The sequence below is a fragment of the Anomaloglossus baeobatrachus genome, chromosome 4 (genome assembly GCF_048569485.1).
Source record: "Anomaloglossus baeobatrachus isolate aAnoBae1 chromosome 4, aAnoBae1.hap1, whole genome shotgun sequence".
Taxonomy (NCBI): Eukaryota; Metazoa; Chordata; class Amphibia; order Anura; family Aromobatidae; genus Anomaloglossus; species Anomaloglossus baeobatrachus.
This window is the reverse complement of record NC_134356.1, coordinates 369271399-369294687: the sequence shown is the minus strand read 5'-3', so window position 1 is coordinate 369294687 and position 23289 is coordinate 369271399. Positions and strand designations below refer to the sequence as shown.

Below are 23289 nucleotides of genomic sequence, written 5' to 3'. Positions count from 1 at the left end.
CAGCTGATCGCTCACAGAAGTCGGCCGCCGGGTGATCAGCTGATCGCTCACAGAAGGCGGCTGCCGGGCGATCAGCAGTTCGTTCGGCCACCGAGAGAGAGCATGAGCAGCGAAATCCTAAGGATTCTGCTGCTCAAAAAAAGTTACACTCTGCATTGCTGCCGCCCGACGGTCAGTCGTTCCACGAGTGATCAGTCGGGTGGAGGATGCAACGCAGCGTCATCAGTCACAATCCACTGCTCATACAAGTATATGGGAACAACGGAATCCGCCAAACGGTTTTCTTTGTTTACCAGAGCCGCGGATTGTGACTGATACAAATTGACGGAAATTTGAACCTAGCCTTAGTTGCTCAGTCTCAGCGGGCGTCGGCTGAGTCTTTTCCACTGCTTTCCAGTCCTGCAGGAGTTAATTCATGTGGTGTTGGGCTATTGGAGATTCAGGTTGCTAATTCCTATTCAGCTGTATCTTCCCTATTTAAGGCCTCCTTCACACGTCCGTGTCTCCGGTACGTTTTTGGTCCGTTTCCTCACGTACCGGAGACACGGGCACAGGTAGACCCATTAAAATCAATGGGTCTGCGCTCACTTGCGTGTTCTGCCATGGACCGTGTGTCCGTGTGGAGCATACGTGTGCCCGTGTGCTCCACACGTAGGCATGTCCGTTTTTTTCTGCCATCACGGGTGTCACACGGAACGCAAACGGACCACACGGATGTGTTCCGTGTGACACGCACCGGAGAAAACACACTTCTCTGAGAAAAAATAAAAATCACCTTCTCTAGCACTGCTGTCTCTGCGGTTGCTGTCACTTGCTTCCGACCGCCGCTCATTATGCTCATTGCATATTCACTTCACTGCGGGCCGGAAGCAGCAGCAGCGGGGAGACGGCAGGACCAGAAACCGAAGATCAGCACCATGGACAGCAAAGCCAGGGACAGGTGAGCATAAAGTTCTCGTTCTCCATGTGTTATCACGGAGAATACACGGAGAACACACGTGTGCCATAAACACGTCTCACGGAGGGCAATACGCACCTTTGATATGTCCGTGAAAAACATGCGTGATTTTCACAGACGTGTGAAAGAGGCATAAGGCTGGGGAGTCTATTTGTTTGCTGCTGATAATAGCTTCAGCTTCTGCTCCTGTGATTCCAGTCTTTGCGGCAAACCTATTTATGTGGTGTACTGCCCCCGTGTCAGCAGCCCAGCTGCTCGGATCCGGAGTGGCTCGAGGGGCGTCCGGACCCGGGGGTCTCGCAGCCACTTGAATGCTTGAATGAAGGGGGCTATTTGATATGGTGTATTGAAAGTTCGTGACACCACCCGTGGTGTGTGGTAAGATGGAATACCACCGCTGCGGCTGGGAGTACCCGGTGGTGATGGAGTGGGCAGCTAGGTGTTTAACCCCTCCACAGGTAGGGGGAATGCCCCGTGACTCGGTGGTGGTGGCAGGGAGGTGCCATTGGGGAGGTAAGGGTCACTTACGTACTCACTCAGTCCAATAACGCTGACACCGACAACTGTAGTAAACCAAAGTTCTGGACACCGCTGCTGCTGAGGGGGAGCACGTTTGGGTCCCGTTTCTGTTGATGTTGCCTGTTGATCTGTGACCTTTTCCCGTGGCACCTTGCTTCTTTCTGGTTGGTCCCTGTAGCCTGAAACTAGTCGGGTCCCGCTCCCCAGTATGGCTAGTCGGGTCCGCTTGGGATTTCTTGGACCATATTTGTGGAAATTCCTATCCCTCTCGTTGCACTAGTACCCCGATTTGGGAGCGGGTGGAGAGTGGACCTTGAAGGCTCCATTCTCGTTGGGTGAATTGTCAGGTTGCCTGAAGCTACTCCCTGACCTAGGGTCCAGGTACTCCGTCGTGCCCTGATCCCAACCCGGTGATGGTACAAGGCCGCCGGCTGTCCTCCACAACAGTGCCGTGCCCTTTGTCACGATCCCCTGTGACCGGGAGTCCAGCTCCTACCAGGTCCAGACCAACGTCTGCTACCTAGTAGTTCCAAGGAGCCCAGCTCCTGACCTCCTCTCACTTTCTCTGACTCTCACTGACTAACTGACTGACACTCCTGACACTCCTGACCTCCCCTTAACCAACAACCCCACGTGGGCGACCCTATTTCACTCAGGTTGTCCACTGGTGTGTCTGGTGGGAGTGGTGCAGAGTGTTCCTAGGATTTTGATTAGCTAGTCTTGGCAACACCAATTGTTGGGGACCAGTAACCAAGGAGGAGGTGGATATTGCTCAGAAGGGCAGATTGCACAATACCCTGTGATGACCTGATAGGCCAGGGCATCACAGATGACCTGTAATTTGCTGTTTGAGTAGTATGGAAGTTTCTCCCTTGTGCGTTTACTTCCTTTCTTATACTTTATTCCCTCCTGTACATGTATTTTCTCTCCTTTGTGTTTGTGTGCATTGTGTACAAGTTTTTTACTCTCTCAGGTGTCATTTGTGGGGTTTGTTATGGTGTGTCCAGCCCGCCCCAAGGGTAGGGGATAAGGGGAGTAAGAACAGGGCTCAGACAGGAGTCAGGGTCATGCTGGAGGCTCAGACCTGGCTACCATCAAGCCTACCTCTGAGATAAGAGACAGCGCATGGACCCCAGTCTGAGGGCCAGTATAGGTGTCCCTATTTAATAATTTTATACCCTGTGATATTATTATCAGCCTTACTTGTTATACCCATGGATCTTGTCACCAGCCTGACAAAACAAATGCAGGCATTAACTCTCCAGGTAGCAGAGCTCAGGCTCAATCTCCACCTTCAGGGCAGGCAATATTGATAGCCAGTGCTCCAGAGCCCAAACTTCCTTTTCCAAAGCAGTTTACCATGGATCGCAGTTGGTTTGTCTCCTTCCGGGAGGCCTGCAAGTTGTTCTTCCAACTGCGTCCTCTCTCTTTGGGGGATGAAGCTCAGAAGGTGGGGATAGTAATTTCTCTCCTAGGTGGTGATCTGCAATCCTGGGCCTTTTCTTTGACTCCAAACTCCTCTGTGTTTGGGTCGGTGGACATTTTTCTTTCGGTACTTGGGCTCATCTATGATGACTTCGATAAGGTGTCTTTGGCCGAGTCCAGGGTCCGTTCAGTAAAACAAGGAAATCGACTGGTGGACGATTAGTGCATTGGTAGCTAAATGCCCAGTGGAGCAACCTTGCTATCAAGAGCCAATTTTTTTCAGGGTGTTTCTGAGAGGGTTCAGGAGGTCTTGGTCATATAAGAGACCCCTCCCTCTCTAGAATATGCGATGGCTTTTGTAATCTGCACTGATCACCAGTTCCGCCAGCAATCTCATGATATCTCGTCTATCTGGGAAGGGGCTGCCCCTCCAGTAATACCCCCGGAGACCTCTGGTATGCAACTTGGTGGCACGACTCAGGTGAAGGGAGAGTCCCTTTCTCGTACATCTTCTGTGGCAAAAGGGGCCACTCCATCAACATGTGTCCTGTCATACCTAAAAAGGGTCGGCAGTCAGAAAACTTCTAGGCTCAGGTGGATTGGGGGATGCCTACCTGGGTCTACTCATATCCTCCATTACAGCTAATCATTGTTTGTTACTTGCTAGAGCAATGATTGCAGACCGTGAGGTTGCCATTAAGGTATTTCTGGACAGTAGGGCGGGTCAAATATCATTAACAAGCATTTTGCCCATTTTTCTGGGATAAGGGTAGATGAGTTACCCAAACCTATACAGATTGTGGCTAATGACTCATATCCACTAGCTCAGGGGTCCTTCAAGGAGTGTGCCCATGATTTGGAACTCCATATTGGGGTCCTCCACAGTGAGATGATCACTTGCCAGGTGCTCAAAGACCTACCTGCACCAGTCGTGCTGGGGTTCCCGTGGCTCACTTTACACAACCCTGTAGTGTACTGGAAGACTGGAATATTGGACAGTGGAGCCCATACTGTAAAGCCCACTGTCTGGGGACCTGTGTTTCTGTTGTTACACCTAGTATTCCTGAGTCATTGTCTGAGCACAAGTATGCATTCTCGGAGAAGGGTTGCCAGGAGTTACCACCGCACAGACCGTACGACTGCACAATAAGGTTGAAGCCATGGGTTAGGTTGGGGTTAGGTTGCCCAAGTTCAGGCTGTACAATCTGTCCGGTCCAGAGAGACTTGCTCCCAAGGAGTACATTACTGAGAGCTTGGCCAATGGAGAGCTGTGTTATTTTTTGTAAAGAAAAACAGTTGGGAGCTGAACCAGACTACAGTTTGTGATCCATATCCTGTGCCACTTAGTCCAGACCTTTTTAACCAGATTTCTGGTGTAAGGCTAAGACCCCACTTTGCGTTTACCTACTTGCAGTTCTAAATGCACGTTTTGGGCTTAATTGATTTGACCAAAGTTGCCTTTTCCAGAAATTTAGCGCTGAAAACGCATGCTTATGTACCGCGTTTTAGATGCGTTTTCAGCGCTTTTTACATGCTTTTTCACCTGCGTTTTGACAGACGCGTTTTGAACATCAAGACACTGCTAAATAAAGTTTAATGTCAAACACAATGAAAAAAGAGAAAAAAAAGGAAAACATAGATTTTTAGAAATAATAAAGAAAATAGAAATATTGAATAAAATTATAGCTGTAATATACTATTTATTGCAAAAATAGCAATAAATTATAATCTTTTTTATACTTTAATTGTCGGACTATGTGTGTGTGTAAAGGGACATACGAAATCATTATTTTAATGTCCAAAAAGCATGCGTTTTGGTAGTCCAAAACGCATGTTTTTTGCACATAAAAAGCAGGTAAAACGCAGGAATTTGAAGGAATCTTGTTTTTTGCCATTTCTCATTGACTTCAATGTTAATAAAACGCACCCAAAATGGCAAAACAACTGACATGCTGCTTCTCTGAACGCATGGTTTTTGCCACAAAATATGCAAATTAAACGCACCGTTTAGAAACGCAAAGTGGGGTCTAGAAATCCCCATTTTCCATAGACTTTGCAGTGAAATCAAAACGCATGACTTTTGGCATGAAAAAGGTGCTTCTCAAAACGGACCTAAAAAGCACCTGAAACGCAGGTGGAAACGCAAAGTGGGGTCTTAGCCTTAAGTGGTTTTCCTCAGGGGGGCCTATAACCTTATCAGGGGTCCGTGAGGGGGATGAGTGGAAGACTGCGTTTAATACACTGGAGGGTCACTATGAGAATCTAGTAATACCTTTTGGGCTGACCAACACCCCTGCTGTATTCCAACACTTTATTAAAGGGAACCTGTCACCACTTTTTTGGCGTATAAGCTGCGGCCACCACCACCAGGCTCTTATATACAGCATTCTAACATGCTGTATATAAGAGCCCAGGCCACTGTGAGAACATAACAAAACACTTTATAATACTTACCTAACGGTAGTGCGGTGGGCCATATGGGCGTCTCCGTTCTCCGGTGCCGGCCTGGGCTCTTATATACAGCATGTTAGAATGCTGTATATAAGAGCCCAGTGGTGGTGGCCGCAGCTTATACGCCAAAAAAGGGGTGACAGGTTCCCTTTAATGATGCATTAGCACAGCTGTTGGGTAGGTTTGTTGTACAAGAGATTTACAAATCATTGCATTCTTGTGTTCTTTACATGTTAGGCCTTATTCACACATCCATATATAAACATGTAGGTGTAAAACACTGGTATCATCAGTGTTTTGCATCATTTAGCCAACCTTGCATCCATTTTTACCATCCGTGTCTGAATGTTTTCCAGGGATGGATAAAGAAATTACAAAGCTTCTCCAATACTTTGCAATCTTGTCACACACAGCGACAACGACAACGACGTTGCTGCTACGTCACCATTTTCTGTGACGTTGCAGTGACGTCCCGTCGCTGTCGCTGTGTGTGACATCCAGCAACGAGCTGGCCCCTGCAGTGAGGTCACCGCTTGTTGCTGAATGTCCAGCTTCATTTTTTGGTCGTCACTCTCCCGCTGTGACGCACAGATCGCTGTGTGTGACAGCGAGAGAGCGACGAAATAAAGCGAGCAGGGAGCAGGAGCCGGCATCTGGCAGCTGCGGTAAGCTGTAACCAAGGTAAATATCGGGTAACCAAGGTGGTTACCCGATATTTACCTTCGTTACCAGCCTCCGCCGCTCTCACGCTGCCAGCGCCGGCTCCTGCTCTCTGCACATGTAGCTGCAGTACACATCGTGTAATTAACCCGATGTGTACTGTAGCTAGGAGAGCAAGGAGCCAGCGCTAAGCAGTGTGCGCGGCTCCCTGCTCTCTGCACATGTAGCAACAGTACACATCGTGTAATTAACCCGATGTGTACTGTAGCTAGGAGAGCAAGGAGCCAGCGCTCAGTGTGCGCAGCTCCCTGCTCTCTGCACATGTTGCAGCACAGCGACGCGTGTCGTTATGATCGCTGCTTCAGCTGCTGTGTTTGACAGCTAAGCAGCGATCATAACAGCGACTTACAAGGTCGCTGCTACGTCACAGAAAATGGTGACGTAACAGCGACGTCGTTGTCGCTGTCGTTTAGTGTGACCCCAGCTTTAACTACGTACAGCACACAAATGGCTACACTGATGCTGCACATGTTTTTCACAGACCCATCGACTGCTGATTAGAGTGATAAATCCAAATTTTGTCATTTTAGATAAAGAATTTTCTGAAACAAAGTTTTGCTGCTTTGTCCTTTTTTAAGGGCAAGGCCAATATACAGCATTTGGTTTACTTCATTTTTAATATACAGCATTTGGCAGAGATAGTCAACATTGATATCAATCCTTGTCCCAAGGGTGCACATTATTTTCTTTAGGAGTTACACACAACCAAAGAAAACCCATGCAAACATGTAGGACAGCTAAATTACATGTAGATTTTGCCAGTGTTCAGATTTCAACCAAGCCCCAAGTGCCTCAGAAATATAGTATTATAGTATTAACTAGTATGTGACTACATTTGTGGTGGTATGTCATGATCTTGCAAATTAATGAGTTTTAAAACTAATATCCTTGACCACGTCTCATATTTGTAATGTAATTTCACTAAGGCAAATTTTATAGGATGTTAGTTAATCTTATTTGTTTGTTTTTGGATTGCAAACGAAGAAGGGATACATCTAGAATAGAGTACAGAAAACAACAGAAAACCAAAGTATAAAGCATTCAGTGTACAAGGCAAAGAATAAAAACCATCATGTGACAATGTCAAAGATCACAGAACTGCAGCATGTGAGATCACTTATTCTTGAATGTTGTCTTTTTAAGTCTAATAAACTGCAAGAGAAGAGTTACATCATTGTTTTATGCAGATATTATTATTATTATTATTATTATTATTTATTATTATAGCGCCATTTATTCCATGGCGCTTTACAAGTGAAAGGGTATACGTACAACAATCATTAACAGTACAAGACAGACTGGTATAGGAGGAGAGAGGACCCTGCCCGCGAGGGCTCACAGTCTACAGATAGGGAAAAATGCAGAAAAACGCAGAAAAGAAATGACATGCTACTTCTTTTTGCTGCAGAAATTCTGCAGCAAAACCTGTAAGGAAAAAAAAACGCAGTGTGCACTTAGCATTTTGGATTTCTCATAGACTTTGCTGGGGAAGGACTGCATGAAGCTTATGAATGAAAACTGCGTGAATTCTGCAGCAAAAATTGCGGCAATTAATGCAGTGTGATCACAGGGCCTAACAAGGGAAAAGCGAAGAAAAAAAACAGGCTAGGCCCTGTGCGCACACTGCATTTTTGCTGCAGTTTTGCTGCAGAATTGGTGCAGTTTTTGTTCATAAGCTTCATGCAGTCCTTCCCCAGCAAAGTCTATGAGAAATCCAAAATGCTGTGCGCACGTTGCATCTTTTTTCCTTTCAGGTTTTGCTGCAGAATTTCTGCAGCAAAAAGAAGTAGCATGTGACTTCTTTTCTGCGTTTTTCTGCATTTTTCCCTGTGTTTTGCCATTGCCAATGTTGAAAAAAAACGCAGTACAAAACCACAGGCAAAAGTGCGGTAAATCCGCATTAAAAATGCACTAAAACCGCACCAAACTACGGTAAAAATGCATGCTGTTTTTTATGCGTTTTTCCGGCCAGAGGTGCGTTTTCTGCCAGAGGGTGCGTTTTTTGCTGAAGAAACAAATCCGCAGTGTGCGCACAGGACCTTAAACAGGTTTGTATCTAAAAATAAAAAGTATACCATTTAAGTGGTATGATGCTGGGGGGAGTCTATTTAGATAACCATTAACCACCAATCAGAACGTTATTAGAGTGCCAATGGGTTGCAATAGTAGCCTGGAACCTACTGAATGCCTCTGTATTTCTCTTCTTTGCACTCTTGTGGCTATGCTGTGCATGGTTTTCTCATCATTTTAAAACATAACCTTTACTAAATCATTAAAATAGACCATTGGTCAAAAGGTACCTTAAAGACATATAAGACATGACAAAAAATTGATTGCTTAAATGACTGGATTCTCCTATACCAGCTCAAAAACCATTACATATAAATGCAGCATATCACCTAAGTGCTCACTGAGGTGTTGCGGGAAGGGGCCGCTGCCGCTACTGGGGCTGCTCGGATCCGTGTTCGTCCGTCCTCACAACCATTGTAAAAGGGGATATTTACAGGGGATTTTGTCTGGAACGCCACCCGTGGGTTGCGGAGAGGGATGGTGGCACCACCACTGCCTGGTGATGGGGCGCCCGGGGCTGGTGAAATGGGGCAGCTAGATGGGATCCCCATCACGGGTAGGGGAAGTGTAGTCCCGGGGCCCTGGGTCGGAACAGGGGACTAATGGCTGCTGGAGGTGGCGCGCCGGATGGGACCGGGGGTCAATGGTGTACTCACAGTTCAGTAATTTCACACAAGTCCAGTAGTAAACCAAGTTGACAGTGATCGGTTGCCATAGGAGGGTGTATTCGGGTCCCACACCCTGGTTAGTGAACAGGTGTCCCTTCCTCCTGCACGCTGTGTTTGTCTTTCCTATTGGACGACTTCGCATGGAACGGAGCAGTCCACTCCCGGTTTTGTATATATTTGGGAGCTGTGGTCCGCGAAATCTGAGCCTTGAGATTTCTGTGGGTTCTGACGGACACCCTATCCCCCGCGTTGGGCTTCCGTTTCGCTCTCTGGGCTTCAGGAGAACAAGGCCTGAAACCTCGTCTTCTGCTGGTGAATTAACAAGGGGGCTTGCAACCTTCCTCGTCCTAGGGTCCAGGCACCCCGACTGTGCACGGCCTTCGGACCGGATTCCCGCTGTCAGCACCGGCATGCTACAACCCTGCCTCGGTCCACTTTAGGTCTCCCGCGACCGGAACTCCGTCATCTGTGGCCCTGCTCACTGTCTGCCACCTAGCCGGGTAGTCCAGGGGCCCCTACCCCTGACTCCGCTTCTCTGTCAGCACTTCACTTCCACTCCTCTACACACTCTATTCTGATCTGATGTGTTCCCACCCCTGACACCTCAGGACCCCTAGGTGGGCGTTCTCATCCGCCTGATCCCGCCGACTGGTGTGCACTTATTATCATGAGGGGGTGGCTAGGCTTTTATGGCTGTGTGTTGTGCCTGGGTGTGGGTTTTTGGTGGTGACAAAGAGGAGGGAAACTTTTGTGACTACCTGGTTTTGCCAGGGCGTCACAGAGGTTCTATTTGCAATTCTTAAATTAAACAAACACATATAGTGGATTATTATTAGTGTGACATGAATAAGCAAAAACAATCCACCAATCGGTCGTCCTGCAAAATAGCCTCTGGTGATATCTCCATAGGGAAAAGGGGCACAAGCCAATGACACACATTACCCCTAGTCACCAGGCTGTTTGTCACTGCTCACACTCCTCTTTCCCAACGTGTTTCATTCTATGTGAATCATTAGGGGATATAGGGGTTTTATAGAGGTATGATATTGTATGCTGAATGCTCACTTAGAATTCTGGTATAGTTCTCCATATACAGCCATGTCTCTTACCTCATGTACAGGGCATTGCAGGCTGGGTATCCATGGTCAAATCCACTCATAGTGCCAATTAGTTGCTCGTGGTCGTGTCTGTTATTACACTAGGGGCTTGCTCACACAGCCTGTAGATTCTCTCATGCAAGAGAATCTGGTCAATTATGTTAATGGATCTTGGCTCAAACGCTGATCAGAGTTTTAGCCGAGAGTCATTTACTGTGATCCGATTCTCTTGCATGGAAGGATTGGAGCACAGGTGAAGAGGAGATGGAAAATGTAATTTCTCCATCTTCTCCATTGTCTGTGTCAGCATATATCGGACTGCACTCAGATGACCTCTAAGTGCAGTCTGATGTTTTGCACACATCCATAGATTTGATTGGGTACATGATGTGCAATAAATGCTGCCAATAACAGCATGCAATTTTTTTTTTAATTCTAAATCAGCATGAGAAAAAAAGCCACAATCTGTCCCATATCCCAGAGGTATGCCTGATGGAGGCGAGATCCAGATCCCAAGCGTAAGCCTAACTCTTGAGAAGCCCTGGTCTTATACCTCCTCACCTAACCCTGTGAGGGGGCCGGGACTGTAGTGATAAATCCCCACACAAATAGACAGGGAGGAACTAAAACTCATACTGACAGCAGTCGTTCAAGGTGGTAAAGACAAAATGTGTACGAGGAGGAATTAAAGAAAAGGAAGGAAATACACAACAACAAGGGTATAAACAACACACCAAGATATCATACAGCAGTGCTCCAGAAGCTGAACCACCATGCACAAACACTGATATTGCTTTCACTATATTCGGCATGGAACAGGATCCACCATCTTTAAAATGGCTGAGGCGGCTGTGATAGGTCTCCTGTAACCTGTGAACCCAGCAGCAACTCACAAGCTAGCAGCAATTAACTCATGTTACCAGACAGCGCAAAACTGGTCGATGTCCAGCTCTGACTAACTAACACAGAAGCACCAGGTGTCGTGTCTGCAGTCCGAAGTCGCCATGACACCTGGTACGTATAGAAACACACCGCATGACAATATCTGGCAGATGCTGCCTGTTACAGCGGAGTATCAATGGACATGGATCAAAAGGGTAGGAGGAAGGGAACCCACCAAGCCTTATTTTTGTGTTTTTGGAAGGACATTTATTTGAAATATATTTCAGAGCAAAGAGCCAACTAGCTTCCTGCACCACAATAGTTAAAAAAAGACACCATCAAATCATAGGCCAACAGCTGACACCTGCGTGCCTGTTGCAGGCATAGGATGATGTCACTTCCATACGCCGCTTCATTCCCATGTGCTAGCTATGGAGCAGGAAGTAGATACAGCTTGTCATAAGGGGGGCATTATTAAGAAAAAAGTAGCTATGATGGGGGATATTATTACAGGATGAGGACCAGGTTGAGGGACATTATTTTAAAAAAGGCACATAATAGGCGCATTATTTAAGAAAAGAGCCAGGATGGGTTATATAAAAAAGAAGGGCAAGATTTGGTGACATTATTAAAGAAAGGGGCCATGATGTAAGACATTACCAGAGGATGGCGGAGATTATTAAAGAACTGGGCCAGGATCTGAGACATTATGAAAGTGGCCAGGAGAAGGGACATAATTATAGGATGGGGCTTATGATGGGGGACATTGTTAAAGAAAAAGGCCTTGATGCAGGACATGATTATAAGATGGGGGCCAGAATGAGAGACATTATTACAGTACATGGGCCAGGATGGAGAACATTATTATAGGAAAGGGACATTATTACAGGTTGGAGCGAGAGCTTGGGGCAATATTACAGAATAGGGAACATTATTACAGGATGGTGGCTAGGATGAGAGACATTATTATAAGGTGGGTGACATAGTTACTGTAAAGGGCCAGAATAAGAAACATACATTATTAGTTTATGGCAGTAAGTGGAAGACATAATTACTGTAGGAGGCCAAATGGAGAACATCATCACTGTAGAGGGCGAATTTATTACCATATTACTGTATAAAACACATAATATTGGACACTATTATTTCACAATGGGGAACATTAATAATATTGCCCATTGTGGACAATCCAATTGTATTGAGGTATAAAAGAGGGATGCCATAATGCTTTGTGAGCAGAAATGATACACGTTACCACTCTATTGGGTGGGGGCATTACTGTTGCATTTGTGCACAAAGATGGGAATTTCTAATGAATGGGGGCACAAAGAGGAATCTTAGTATTGCACAGGGACCACAAAAGGAGACATACAGCATGCATTAATATTTTATAGGGACCACATAAGCAAACATTTATTTTGTGAGGTGGGTCACATAGGGGGATGATCACTACTGTCATATATATTATTTTTTGGATACTGTTACTATAGAGGGAACAAGAGTATTGTTACTGTGCAGAGCATCAGGGTGATACTACTGCACTTCTTTATCTGCAAACATTTTCACATAGTTCCTACAAAAGGATATCTAGAAACATTGTAGACCACTCCAAAAAGGCTACACTTCCAACAAGAAAAAATGGAGTTCCCAGGTCAAATATTGATTTAAAATATAAACTTTATTTCCATAGACAAATATAGTATATTGAAAAATGTACCTAGAAAAATTACAGATCATGTACATAGAGATAAATTACAGAAAAAAATTAGCAAAGGGGATACAGTTAGGTCCAGAAATATTTGGACAGTGACACAAGTTTTGTTATTTTAGCTGTTTACAAAAACATGTTCAGAAATACAATTATATATATAATATGGGCTGAAAGTGCACACTCCCAGCTGCAATATGAGAGTTTTCACATCCAAATCGGAGAAAGGGTTTAGGAATCATTGCTCTGTAATGCATAGCCTCCTCTTTTTCAAGGGACCAAAAGTAATTGGACAAGGGACTCTAAGGGCTGCAATTAACTCTGAAGGCGTCTCCCTCGTTAACCTGTAATCAATGAAGTAGTTAAAAGGTCTGGGGTTGATTACAGGTGTGTGGTTTTGCATTTGGAAGCTGTTGCTGTGACCAGACAACATGCGGTCTAAGGAACTCTCAATTGAGGTGAAGCAGAACATCCTGAGGCTGAAAAAAAAGAAAAAATCCATCAGAGAGATAGCAGACATGCTTGGATTAGCAAAATCAACAGTCGGGTACATTCTGAGAAAAAATGAATTGACTGGTGAGCTTGGGAACTCAAAAAGGCCTGGGCGTCCACGGATGACAACAGTGGTGGATGATCGCCGCATACTTTCTTTGGTGAAGAAGAACCCGTTCACAACATCAACTGAAGTCCAGAACACTCTCAGTGAAGTAGGTGTATCTGTCTCTAAGTCAACAGTAAAGAGAAGACTCCATGAAAGTAAATACAAAGGGTTCACATCTAGATGCAAACCATTCATCAATTCCAAAAATAGACAGGCCAGAGTTAAATTTGCTGAAAAACACCTCATAAAGCCAGCTCAGTTCTGGAAAAGTATTCTATGGACAGATGAGACCAAGATCAACCTGTACCAGAATGATGGGAAGAAAAAAGTTTGGAGAAGAAAGGGAACGGCACATGATCCAAGGCACACCACATCCTCTGTAAAACATGGTGGAGGCAACGTGATGGCATGGGCATGCATGGCTTTCAATGGCACTGGGTCACTTGTGTTTATTGATGACATAACAGCAGACAAGTGTAGCTGGATGAATTCTGAAGTGTACCGGGATATACTTTCAGCCCAGATTCAGCCAAATGCCGCAAAGTTGATCGGATGGCGCTTCATAGTACAGATGGACAATGACCCCAAGCATACAGCCAAAGCTACCCAGGAGTTCATGAGTGCAAAAAAGTGGAACATTCTGCAATGGCCAAGTCAATCACCAGATCTTAACCCAATTGAGCATGCATTTCACTTGCTCAAATCCAGACTTAAGACGGAAAGACCCACAAACAAGCAAGACCTGAAGGCTGCGGCTGTAAAGGCCTGGCAAAGCATTAAGAAGGAGGAAACCCAGCGTTTGGTGATGTCCATGGGTTCCAGACTTAAGGCAGTGATTGCCTCCAAAGGATTCGCAACAAAATATTGAAAATAAAAAAAAAATTTTTGGGTTTGATTTATTTGTCCAATTACTTTTGACCTCCTAAAATGTGGAGTGTTTGTAAAGAAATGTGTACAATTCCTACAATTTCTATCAGATATTTTTGTTCAAACCTTCAAATTAAACGTTACAATCTGCACTTGAATTCTGTTGTAGAGGTTTCATTTCAAATCCAATGTGGTGGCATGCAGAGCCCAACTCGCGAAAATTGTGTCACTGTCCAAATATTTCTGGACCTAACTGTATATAGTACCCTCATACAAGGTGATATGGCTACAAACACAGTTGGGGACTATAATTTAGACATTTTTGTAAGTGTAGGTAAAATCAGATTCCAAGATGTGTACCTATCAATGATAAATTAGTCACAATGGACACTAATAAACCTCAGTTGCTTGCTTACCCATTTACTTGAGAAAATATCCCCAAAAAGGTTAATGTGCCCACCAGGAATGAAAAAGAACCTCTCAAACGCGCGTTTTCGCGTTGGTATAATTCACCGCTTCATCAGGGAAGGTATGTATATTTGTCTATGGAAATAAAGTTTATATTTTAAATCAATATTTGACCTGGGAACTCCATTTTTTCTTGTTGTAAGTGACTTCTTTATCTGCACAGAGTAAACAATTATTTTAGTGTAGGACTGCCTCTAATGAGATTTGCCGTGACGTGGCGAGGCAGCTCAAGAAATTGCAATTTTTTGCCAAAAATCTCAAAATTTTTATAATAAGTACAGTTTGGAATGTTTAGTGCTGAAGTGCACATTTGGTGCTGGCTTTTTGTTTTTTCTTCATTGAATTGGTCGGTGGTTGACCTCCACCTTGCTATGCACCCCAATTTGGGATGTATTCCATCTGTCTAGATTTTGGCGGTTGGTGACTGTTCACATTGAGTCATCAGGCTTTGTCCACAGGCTATTTACTTCATGCAGCATTTGCTTGGACCTGTCCCGCCCACAGCCATGACTCAGTCATGGGTACGGGATTGAAATAGACCAGGTGAGTGCTGCTGAGAGCAGTTCTACTATTCATATGTGAGGCCGTATGGCACATTTTATAAAAATATTTTAGTGTAGGACTGCCTCTAATGAGATTTGCCGTGACGTGGCGAGGCAGCTCAAGAAATTGCAATTTTTTGCCAAAAATCTCAAAATTTTTATAATAAGTACAGTTTGGAATGTTTAGTGCTGAAGTGCACATTTGGTGCTGGCTTTTTGTTTTTTCTTCATTGAATTGGTCGGTGGTTGACCTCCACCTTGCTATGCACCCCAATTTGGGATGTATTCCATCTGTCTAGATTTTGGCGGTTGGTGACTGTTCACATTGAGTCATCAGGCTTTGTCCACAGGCTATTTACTTCATGCAGCATTTGCTTGGACCTGTCCCGCCCACAGCCATGACTCAGTCATGGGTACGGGATTGAAATAGACCAGGTGAGTGCTGCTGAGAGCAGTTCTACTATTCATATGTGAGGCCGTATGGCACATTTTATAAAAATATTTTAGTGTAGGACTGCCTCTAATGAGATTTGCCGTGACGTGGCGAGGCAGCTCAAGAAATTGCAATTTTTTGCCAAAAATCTCAAAATTTTTATAATAAGTACAGTTTGGAATGTTTAGTGCTGAAGTGCACATTTGGTGCTGGCTTTTTGTTTTTTCTTCATTGAATTGGTCGGTGGTTGACCTCCACCTTGCTATGCACCCCAATTTGGGATGTATTCCATCTGTCTAGATTTTGGCGGTTGGTGACTGTTCACATTGAGTCATCAGGCTTTGTCCACAGGCTATTTACTTCATGCAGCATTTGCTTGGACCTGTCCCGCCCACAGCCATGACTCAGTCATGGGTACGGGATTGAAATAGACCAGGTGAGTGCTGCTGAGAGCAGTTCTACTATTCATATGTGAGGCCGTATGGCACATTTTATAAAAATATTTTAGTGTAGGACTGCCTCTAATGAGATTTGCCGTGACGTGGCGAGGCAGCTCAAGAAATTGCAATTTTTTGCCAAAAATCTCAAAATTTTTATAATAAGTACAGTTTGGAATGTTTAGTGCTGAAGTGCACATTTGGTGCTGGCTTTTTGTTTTTTCTTCATTGAATTGGTCGGTGGTTGACCTCCACCTTGCTATGCACCCCAATTTGGGATGTATTCCATCTGTCTAGATTTTGGCGGTTGGTGACTGTTCACATTGAGTCATCAGGCTTTGTCCACAGGCTATTTACTTCATGCAGCATTTGCTTGGACCTGTCCCGCCCACAGCCATGACTCAGTCATGGGTACGGGATTGAAATAGACCAGGTGAGTGCTGCTGAGAGCAGTTCTACTATTCATATGTGAGGCCGTATGGCACATTTTATAAAAATATTTTAGTGTAGGACTGCCTCTAATGAGATTTGCCGTGACGTGGCGAGGCAGCTCAAGAAATTGCAATTTTTTGCCAAAAATCTCAAAATTTTTATAATAAGTACAGTTTGGAATGTTTAGTGCTGAAGTGCACATTTGGTGCTGGCTTTTTGTTTTTTCTACAGAGTAAACAATGTGGAGGGTACTGTAGAAGTGATCAGTCATAGATGTGTAGTCATAGCATGTGTGTTAGTTTTTGCAGAGATTAGTCCTGGCTACAAGAAGTCATACCAGTCTGTACTGGATGAAGAAGAAAAGTGAATATGAATTAAATGATTGGGATGTGTTAATGGTAAGTCAGTACATGTAGGTACTTTTGCACTATATTCACTTATACTATATACAGAGTCTCTGTGTATAATGTCACCTGTGATCACTGGATTTATCTATGTACTTATACTATATACAGAGTTCCTGACACTGATGGAAAGTTTAGTGTCAGTACTGTGGGTTTTTTTTTTTTATAATGATCCGTATAGTGTCATTATTCGGTTACTATGTAGTGGTAATATGTGGTCTGGTCATGGCTGGGAGGTAGTTTATGGTCATTGTGAAACAGTATTTATGCCCTTTATGAGGTTTATTATTTGTATATTACTTTTGGTATAACAGACTTGTTGAGTAACAATACGGTGATATTTAGCAACTTATTTAGTAGAAGTATTAGTTAGGAAGTGAACGTTTGTCTTGTTTTATATGAACTTTATATATTTCATCTTGTAGTTTTTTTTAAATGGTGGGGTGGGAACACATATGTCTTTATAGGATCTGGAATGCTACAAGGGCTCATACATCTGGTCAAAATGCTAGTGGGGGACCAGCTCCAAATTTTGCATCGGGGTCCACAGGACTCTAGAACACTGGTTACAGCCGCCATCTAAATGTAGTAGCAGCAATCAGTTCTAGCCCTTATATGTTAAAAAGGCTAATATCTCTGGAACTGCATGGCGGATTTTAGAAAAGGAAAAAATAGAATAGAGAAGGGAGCAGTGAGAATAAAATAAGAGAAAGATCTGGTGACTTTGGACCAGGTGACAAGCCCTCTTGTCCAGGCTATATTGTCAGTGTGATCATGTAAGGCTGCTTTCACACTTGCGTTGTTTTGCATCAGTTGTAATCCGTCGCCTTGAGGAAATACAGCATCCTAAAAAATATTTTGCAGGAATCCGTTTTTTCCCCATAGACTATATGGACGACTGTATGGATGACAGATTGCGACTGATGGCCTTGCGTTGCATCCAGCACGTGACGGATCAGTCGTGGAACTGACCATCGGGCGGCAGGTACGCAGCATGTAACTTTTTTGAGCGGCGGAATCCTTTTGTTTTCACTGCGCATGCTCAGCTCATGTGTTTAATCATTGAAATCAATGTCTCTCTCTCTCGGCAGCCGAACGATCAGCTGATCGGCCGGCAACGGCTTTTGTGAACGATCATCTGATTGCCCGGTGGCTGGCTACTGTGAACGATCAGCTATTCGCCTGGCGGCCAGCAATCAGCTGATCGGCTGGCTACTGTGAACGATCAGCTGATTGCCCAGGGCTGGTATTGTGAACGATCAGCTGATCGCCCGGCGACATGGGCCCACGCTGGAACAGTTCTGACTAGTGTTGAACGGACCCGGATCCGCAAAATCCGGATCCGCACGGTTTGAGCGCCCGATCCGAGTCCGACCAGTACCCGGGATTTGGGGTGCACGATCCGGATCTGTTTTTGTGGGGGTTTTATTTGTTTGTTTTTTTCTCTCTCTCTCTCTCTGACCAGTCCGCTCAACTCTAGTTCTGACCTTCTATATGGGCAGTCCATTTGGGCCAGAACTGTGGGCATCTACTTCTGACTACATTTGGACACTGCCTTGTTATTATTGGACTGTGTAATGGTGGGGTGAAAGTCCACATCCACAGACCTGAACTAAATGATAAGAAAATTGGTGCCAGTCATTTTGGCGACCTGTATCTCCACAACGGAGTGGAGAAACAATGGAAGTAAACTTTGCCATCTTCATTCTTGCTCTGTGTGTAGGAATGTGCAGTTTATATAAGGTCCTAGTTGGTAAAGATCCTCAAAGTCAGAAGCCCCACAGACAGATGCTGCTCGGTGTGAGGCTTCTGCAGGGCTCCATACTACATTATGTGATCTCAGTTCTCACATGCCGGTAGCTCTAGCTAGAGGCCGTTTCTGTACTTGAGGGCTGGGGAATGTTACACACGTTCCACTAGATGGCGCCATTGCCGCACAGTATCTGCAGCATCACGCCTCACAGCAACGGAAGAAGTGAGCAGAATAACAAGAAGGCGCAGAGGCGGCCGCAGGAGAACATGGTGAGTGAACGGGTGGGGGTTGTGCCTCCGGCCCCTCCATTATCGCCCTTCCCTGGGACCCCTGTGCAGGGAGCCGTGGTGACAGTCCTCTGTGAGGGCACCAGGCCGTCTGCCCTGCAGTAATGGCTCTCCCCAGGGTGATGACAGGACGGGGCTGTGACACTGACAGATCGGCTCCCACGTGTGGTCACAGCTGTGAGGTGGGGACAGTGATTGTGTCACATGGGACAGACAGCAGTTGTCACTGTGACCTCAGGGGACTTATACATGGCAGCAGGGTATATTGGGGGTTATCTGAGCTAAAGGGGGGCCGATCCTTGCGCTTAACTGTCTGAAGTACAAGTGTTGGTGTAAATGATGCCATATTGTATGTGGGGTGAGACTGGCTCACAATACTCTCCGGCTAACATAGTATTTTGGGTTAGAAATGGCGCTAACAACTGTGGTCACCGGGGTCCCATGTGTGACCTTCCTGAACCCACCATTTGGTGAAGGCCAGATGTTCTCCTGTTATGGGACTTTGTGGATGACTTGTGGCTGAGCCCTCCCAGAAACGCTGACCTTACCAGATCTTCTCCATTTGGTGATGGTGGCTCAGACATCACGTAGTATAGGGTGATTAGAAAACATTCATAGACAGAAGAGGGCCCTGGGAGAGAACAGTATATGGGCCCTTTATAGCTCCAGAGCTCATCGTAATGCACAATCCCACCTGCTGTCGTGCTAGAAGTGGCCCCCAACCTCTTGGGCCCTCGTGCTGCCACACATGTTGCATTAATGATATGTCCGCCCCTCGATTCATCGAGTTTCAAAGAGGAATATTTAATAATGTGTTAGATGCACAATAGTGAGTGGCTCATGGTAATGAACATAAACTCCAGTTTAGCAGACAATGTTTAGAAATGTTCTGTGAATTAGAAACAAGGCACTCTCAAATGGTGATACAAACGAAGAATTTATTCCATAAGTCTTAAAGCAACATATGACGTTTCGGCCAGGTGGCCTTCATCAGACAACTTGTTATTAAGACTGTCAGGGCAGTGGTATCCATCACTATGCAGCATAGTGGTGGATACCACTGCCTTTACCACTGCCCTGACAGTCTTAATAACAAGTTGTCTGATGAAGGCCACCTGGCCGAAACGTCATATGTTGCTTAAAGACTTATGGAATAAATTCTTCGTTTGTATCGCCATTTGAGAGTGCCTTGTTTCTAATTCTCTGGATATATGGTGTGGAAACCTACAAGTGCACCTCAACATCTCTTACACTGTGGCTGTGCCTTATCCTGCTATTAGAAATGTTCTGTGTCCTTTTGTCACATGACACACATCTATGTAGTAATCTAGTTGGATACAATCACGCTGCAGCATGACCTGTCGATGGTCATTAGAGCGGTGTAGAATTTGTATTGGACGCCATGGTCGGCTGGCCATAAAGGTTGCAATAGCTCTATACGATCTGGCAGAATCTTCCAGGGGACTTGCACGATGTGTTAATTTCTGTGGGCTATGTGCAAAGGTATCTTGAACCGTCTCCACCGCTTTGCCTGTAACACTCGGTCGTGCAGGGTTTTTAACGTTTACACCAGCATTCTGGATCTTTTGTCGATACCACCGCAGAATGCTCTGGGGATCAGGTGGGTCACTTCCATACAGTCATCGGAACGCTCACCACACTGTAACAATTGATTTACACTTTTCATACTCTAAAACACAAAACATTTTCTCTTGCATAGTCACCATTTTTGACATGATAGACATATGCAGTTCCTCACAGCGCCAGGAGAAATGAGTCCAAACGTCTTGTGATAAATGTATGGTTTAATTCTACGCGTTTCAACACACTCCTGCCTTTGATAAAACTATAGGTGACTATGCAGAACCAATCTAAAGGACGCCAAAAAACTCAAAGGGGTACTAACAATATATCAGCAGAACCAAGTTTTGAGTATGTGAAAAAGATTAGAGTTTCTGCTAAAAAAAATAATAAAAATCAGTATGAACATATTCAACTTACACTGAGTTTTTTGACCAGAAACTCATCTAAAGCCTCCTAAAAATCTCATAATTAAATTTTGAGGATTTTTCAGTTTTAACATGAAGAACAATATGGATTGCTACATGATCAGAACCACTGTCAGTACAAGAATACATCACCAAGCTTAGTACAGAGAGCAATTGTGGTTCTAGTTCAGCCCCATGATACATTTGTATTACATGAATCTACAGTAATAATCTTTATTTCTATAATAATAATCTTTATTTCTATAGCGCCAACATATTCCGCAGCGCTTTACAATTCAGGAGGCTCATATACATATACATATCATATACATAAACATATACAAACAAGTAACAATTATAGAAGATACAATATTTAAAGGGAAAAATGGCAACCCTGCTCGTTAGAGCTTACAATCTACAATGAGATGGGGGGAGGGGCAAGGTACAGGTGCTTATTTACAATGACAATCCAGCCAGCTCATGAGGGATAGATAATGGCTTCCTGGACCAGTTGGCCAGAGCCTTCAGATGCATTTGGGTGCCATGGAGTATAATCCCAGTATCTCCTTACAATGGTAAGAAGCTAGTCGTAGCTGTTTCCAGCTATTATCAGAATGCGGACTATACAGGAACCGCGTTACTGTTGAAACAAAGTCAGTATCAAACAACATTAACCACCAGGTACCTTATAGATGACATCTACTTCCCATCTGTTTTGTCTTTATCCTTTTTATCATAGTACAGGCGCCATAATGAGATTTCACACCCAGAGCTCATCTCTCCAGACTTCCTTCTACTCTGTCTTCTGCAGCACTTCCCGACATGGTGCCCATAAAAATAAAAGCATCATTAAACTGCCCCATATATAAAAATATCTCCCATGCAGCGTTCCTGAATAAATAATTGTCCCTCACTGTGCTAACTGTAGAAAACAACTCCTCCCCACTGCTCCACACAATAATATCTCCCCAACACTGCCCCTATTCATAATATCCCCTACACCCTGCCCCTTCAATCATGTCCTCTCACACACTGGCCATATCCATAATGTCCCCCACTCCATAATGTCCAATGCACCCTGCAGCACTCCATAATATTCCCTATACCCTGCACTGCTACATAATATCCCCCACAGCCTGCACTGCTCTATAATGTTCCCCCACACCCTGCACCGCTCCATAATGTTTTCGCACACCCTTCACAGCTCCATAATGTCCCCTACACTCTGAACCGCTCCATAATGTCCCCCACAACCTGAACCTCTCCATAATGTCCCCCACACCCTGAACTACTCAATAATGTCCCCCACACCCTGCACCACTTCATAATGTCCCCCACACACTGCACCGCTCCATAATGTCCCCCACACCCTGAACTACTCAATAATGTCCCCCACACCGTTTTTTTCTGATAAGTTCCCTTTTAAATGATTAATCACGTAGTCTCTAAAAAGCATACAGTTAGGGCTCATGCAGGCAACAGTATTTTCTGGCTGTGTGCTACCCAATGAAACATCGGATCGCTTTCGGACCAATGCTATTCAATTAGGCAGCGCAGATGTCCAGTATTTTCCTCAGAAAAAATCGCAATATGCATGTATTACGTCCGAGAATCAGATGGCACTCGGCCATTTGAGACTATGGGTCCATGAATAAAATCAGACCACAGTTGCATGACAGAATGGAGAAGATAGAGAAATTTTTTCTTTAACTCTTCTCCACATCTGAGAGAAACGGATCCCACTTTCATAAAGTTCTGATCAAACTTCTCAGATGGAGAAAATACAGTCGTGTGAAAACAGCCTTATGCCCCCTTCATACATTCATGTAAAAAAAAGCACGTTTTGCACTGTCCGTTTTGGACATCCGTATGACCATTTGTGTCCTTTCCGTATGTCCATGTGTGATTGATTATAGAGAGATAGATAGCGTATACAGCTATTTAGCAGAGTTAATAAATAATTTACGAGAAAAAAAATGTTTTGTTCCCCCCAATTTTCATAACCAGCACAGGTACAGCAGCAGCTGCCGGCTGTAACCCTCAGCTGTCCCTTGGTTGGTTTTGAAAAAAAGAAGGGATCCCATGCTGATTTTTTTTTAAATTATTTGAACAAATAGTTTTAAAAAATGGCATAGAGTGCCCGCCATTTTTCAAAACCAGACAGCAGACAACTGGGGGCTGATATTTTTAGAGTGGGAAGGGCTACTGTTATTTGGCCCTTCCCAGCCTAAAAATAGCAACCCGCAGTCATCCCAGAGGTGATGCAATTATTTGATACGCCAAATCTGGCGCTATACTCAGCTCTTCCTATTGCCCTGGCGCAGTGGCAAATAGGGTAATATATGGGGTTGATGCCAGCTGTGAATTGCCATCTGACATTTAGCCCTGGTATTAGTATTGGGTGGGCATCTATGAAACACCCGCATTAATTACCCAGTAGAAATATAAAAAAAAAAAAATATTTGAACAAACAACCCCCGACTACAGCCCTCAGTCACCAATTTATTAAAAATGTATTTTAAAAAAAGTCTGCCGTAATCCATAGTGATGTCCCACGACGTTCCCCAAAAGTGAATCTG

At 44.5% G+C, this 23289-nt stretch overlaps 1 protein-coding gene across 2 annotated transcripts in view; it reads left to right on the top strand.

The window, feature by feature from the left end:
• Window positions 1-18643: 18643 nt before the first annotated feature.
• Window positions 18644-23289, top strand: part of PIK3CG (phosphatidylinositol-4,5-bisphosphate 3-kinase catalytic subunit gamma) — a 99512-nt gene continuing 94866 nt past the window's right edge. Inside the window, exon 1 of one of the 2 annotated variants that reach the window (XM_075345155.1) lies at window positions 18644-18704. Coding sequence is in view for 1 of the 2 variants with exons in the window: in XM_075345153.1 (XP_075201268.1) it covers window positions 18702-18704 (3 nt within the window). In the remaining variant the exon portion in view is untranslated. The remainder of the gene's footprint in view (window positions 18705-23289) is intronic. The other variant, XM_075345153.1, reaches the window with a different exon arrangement.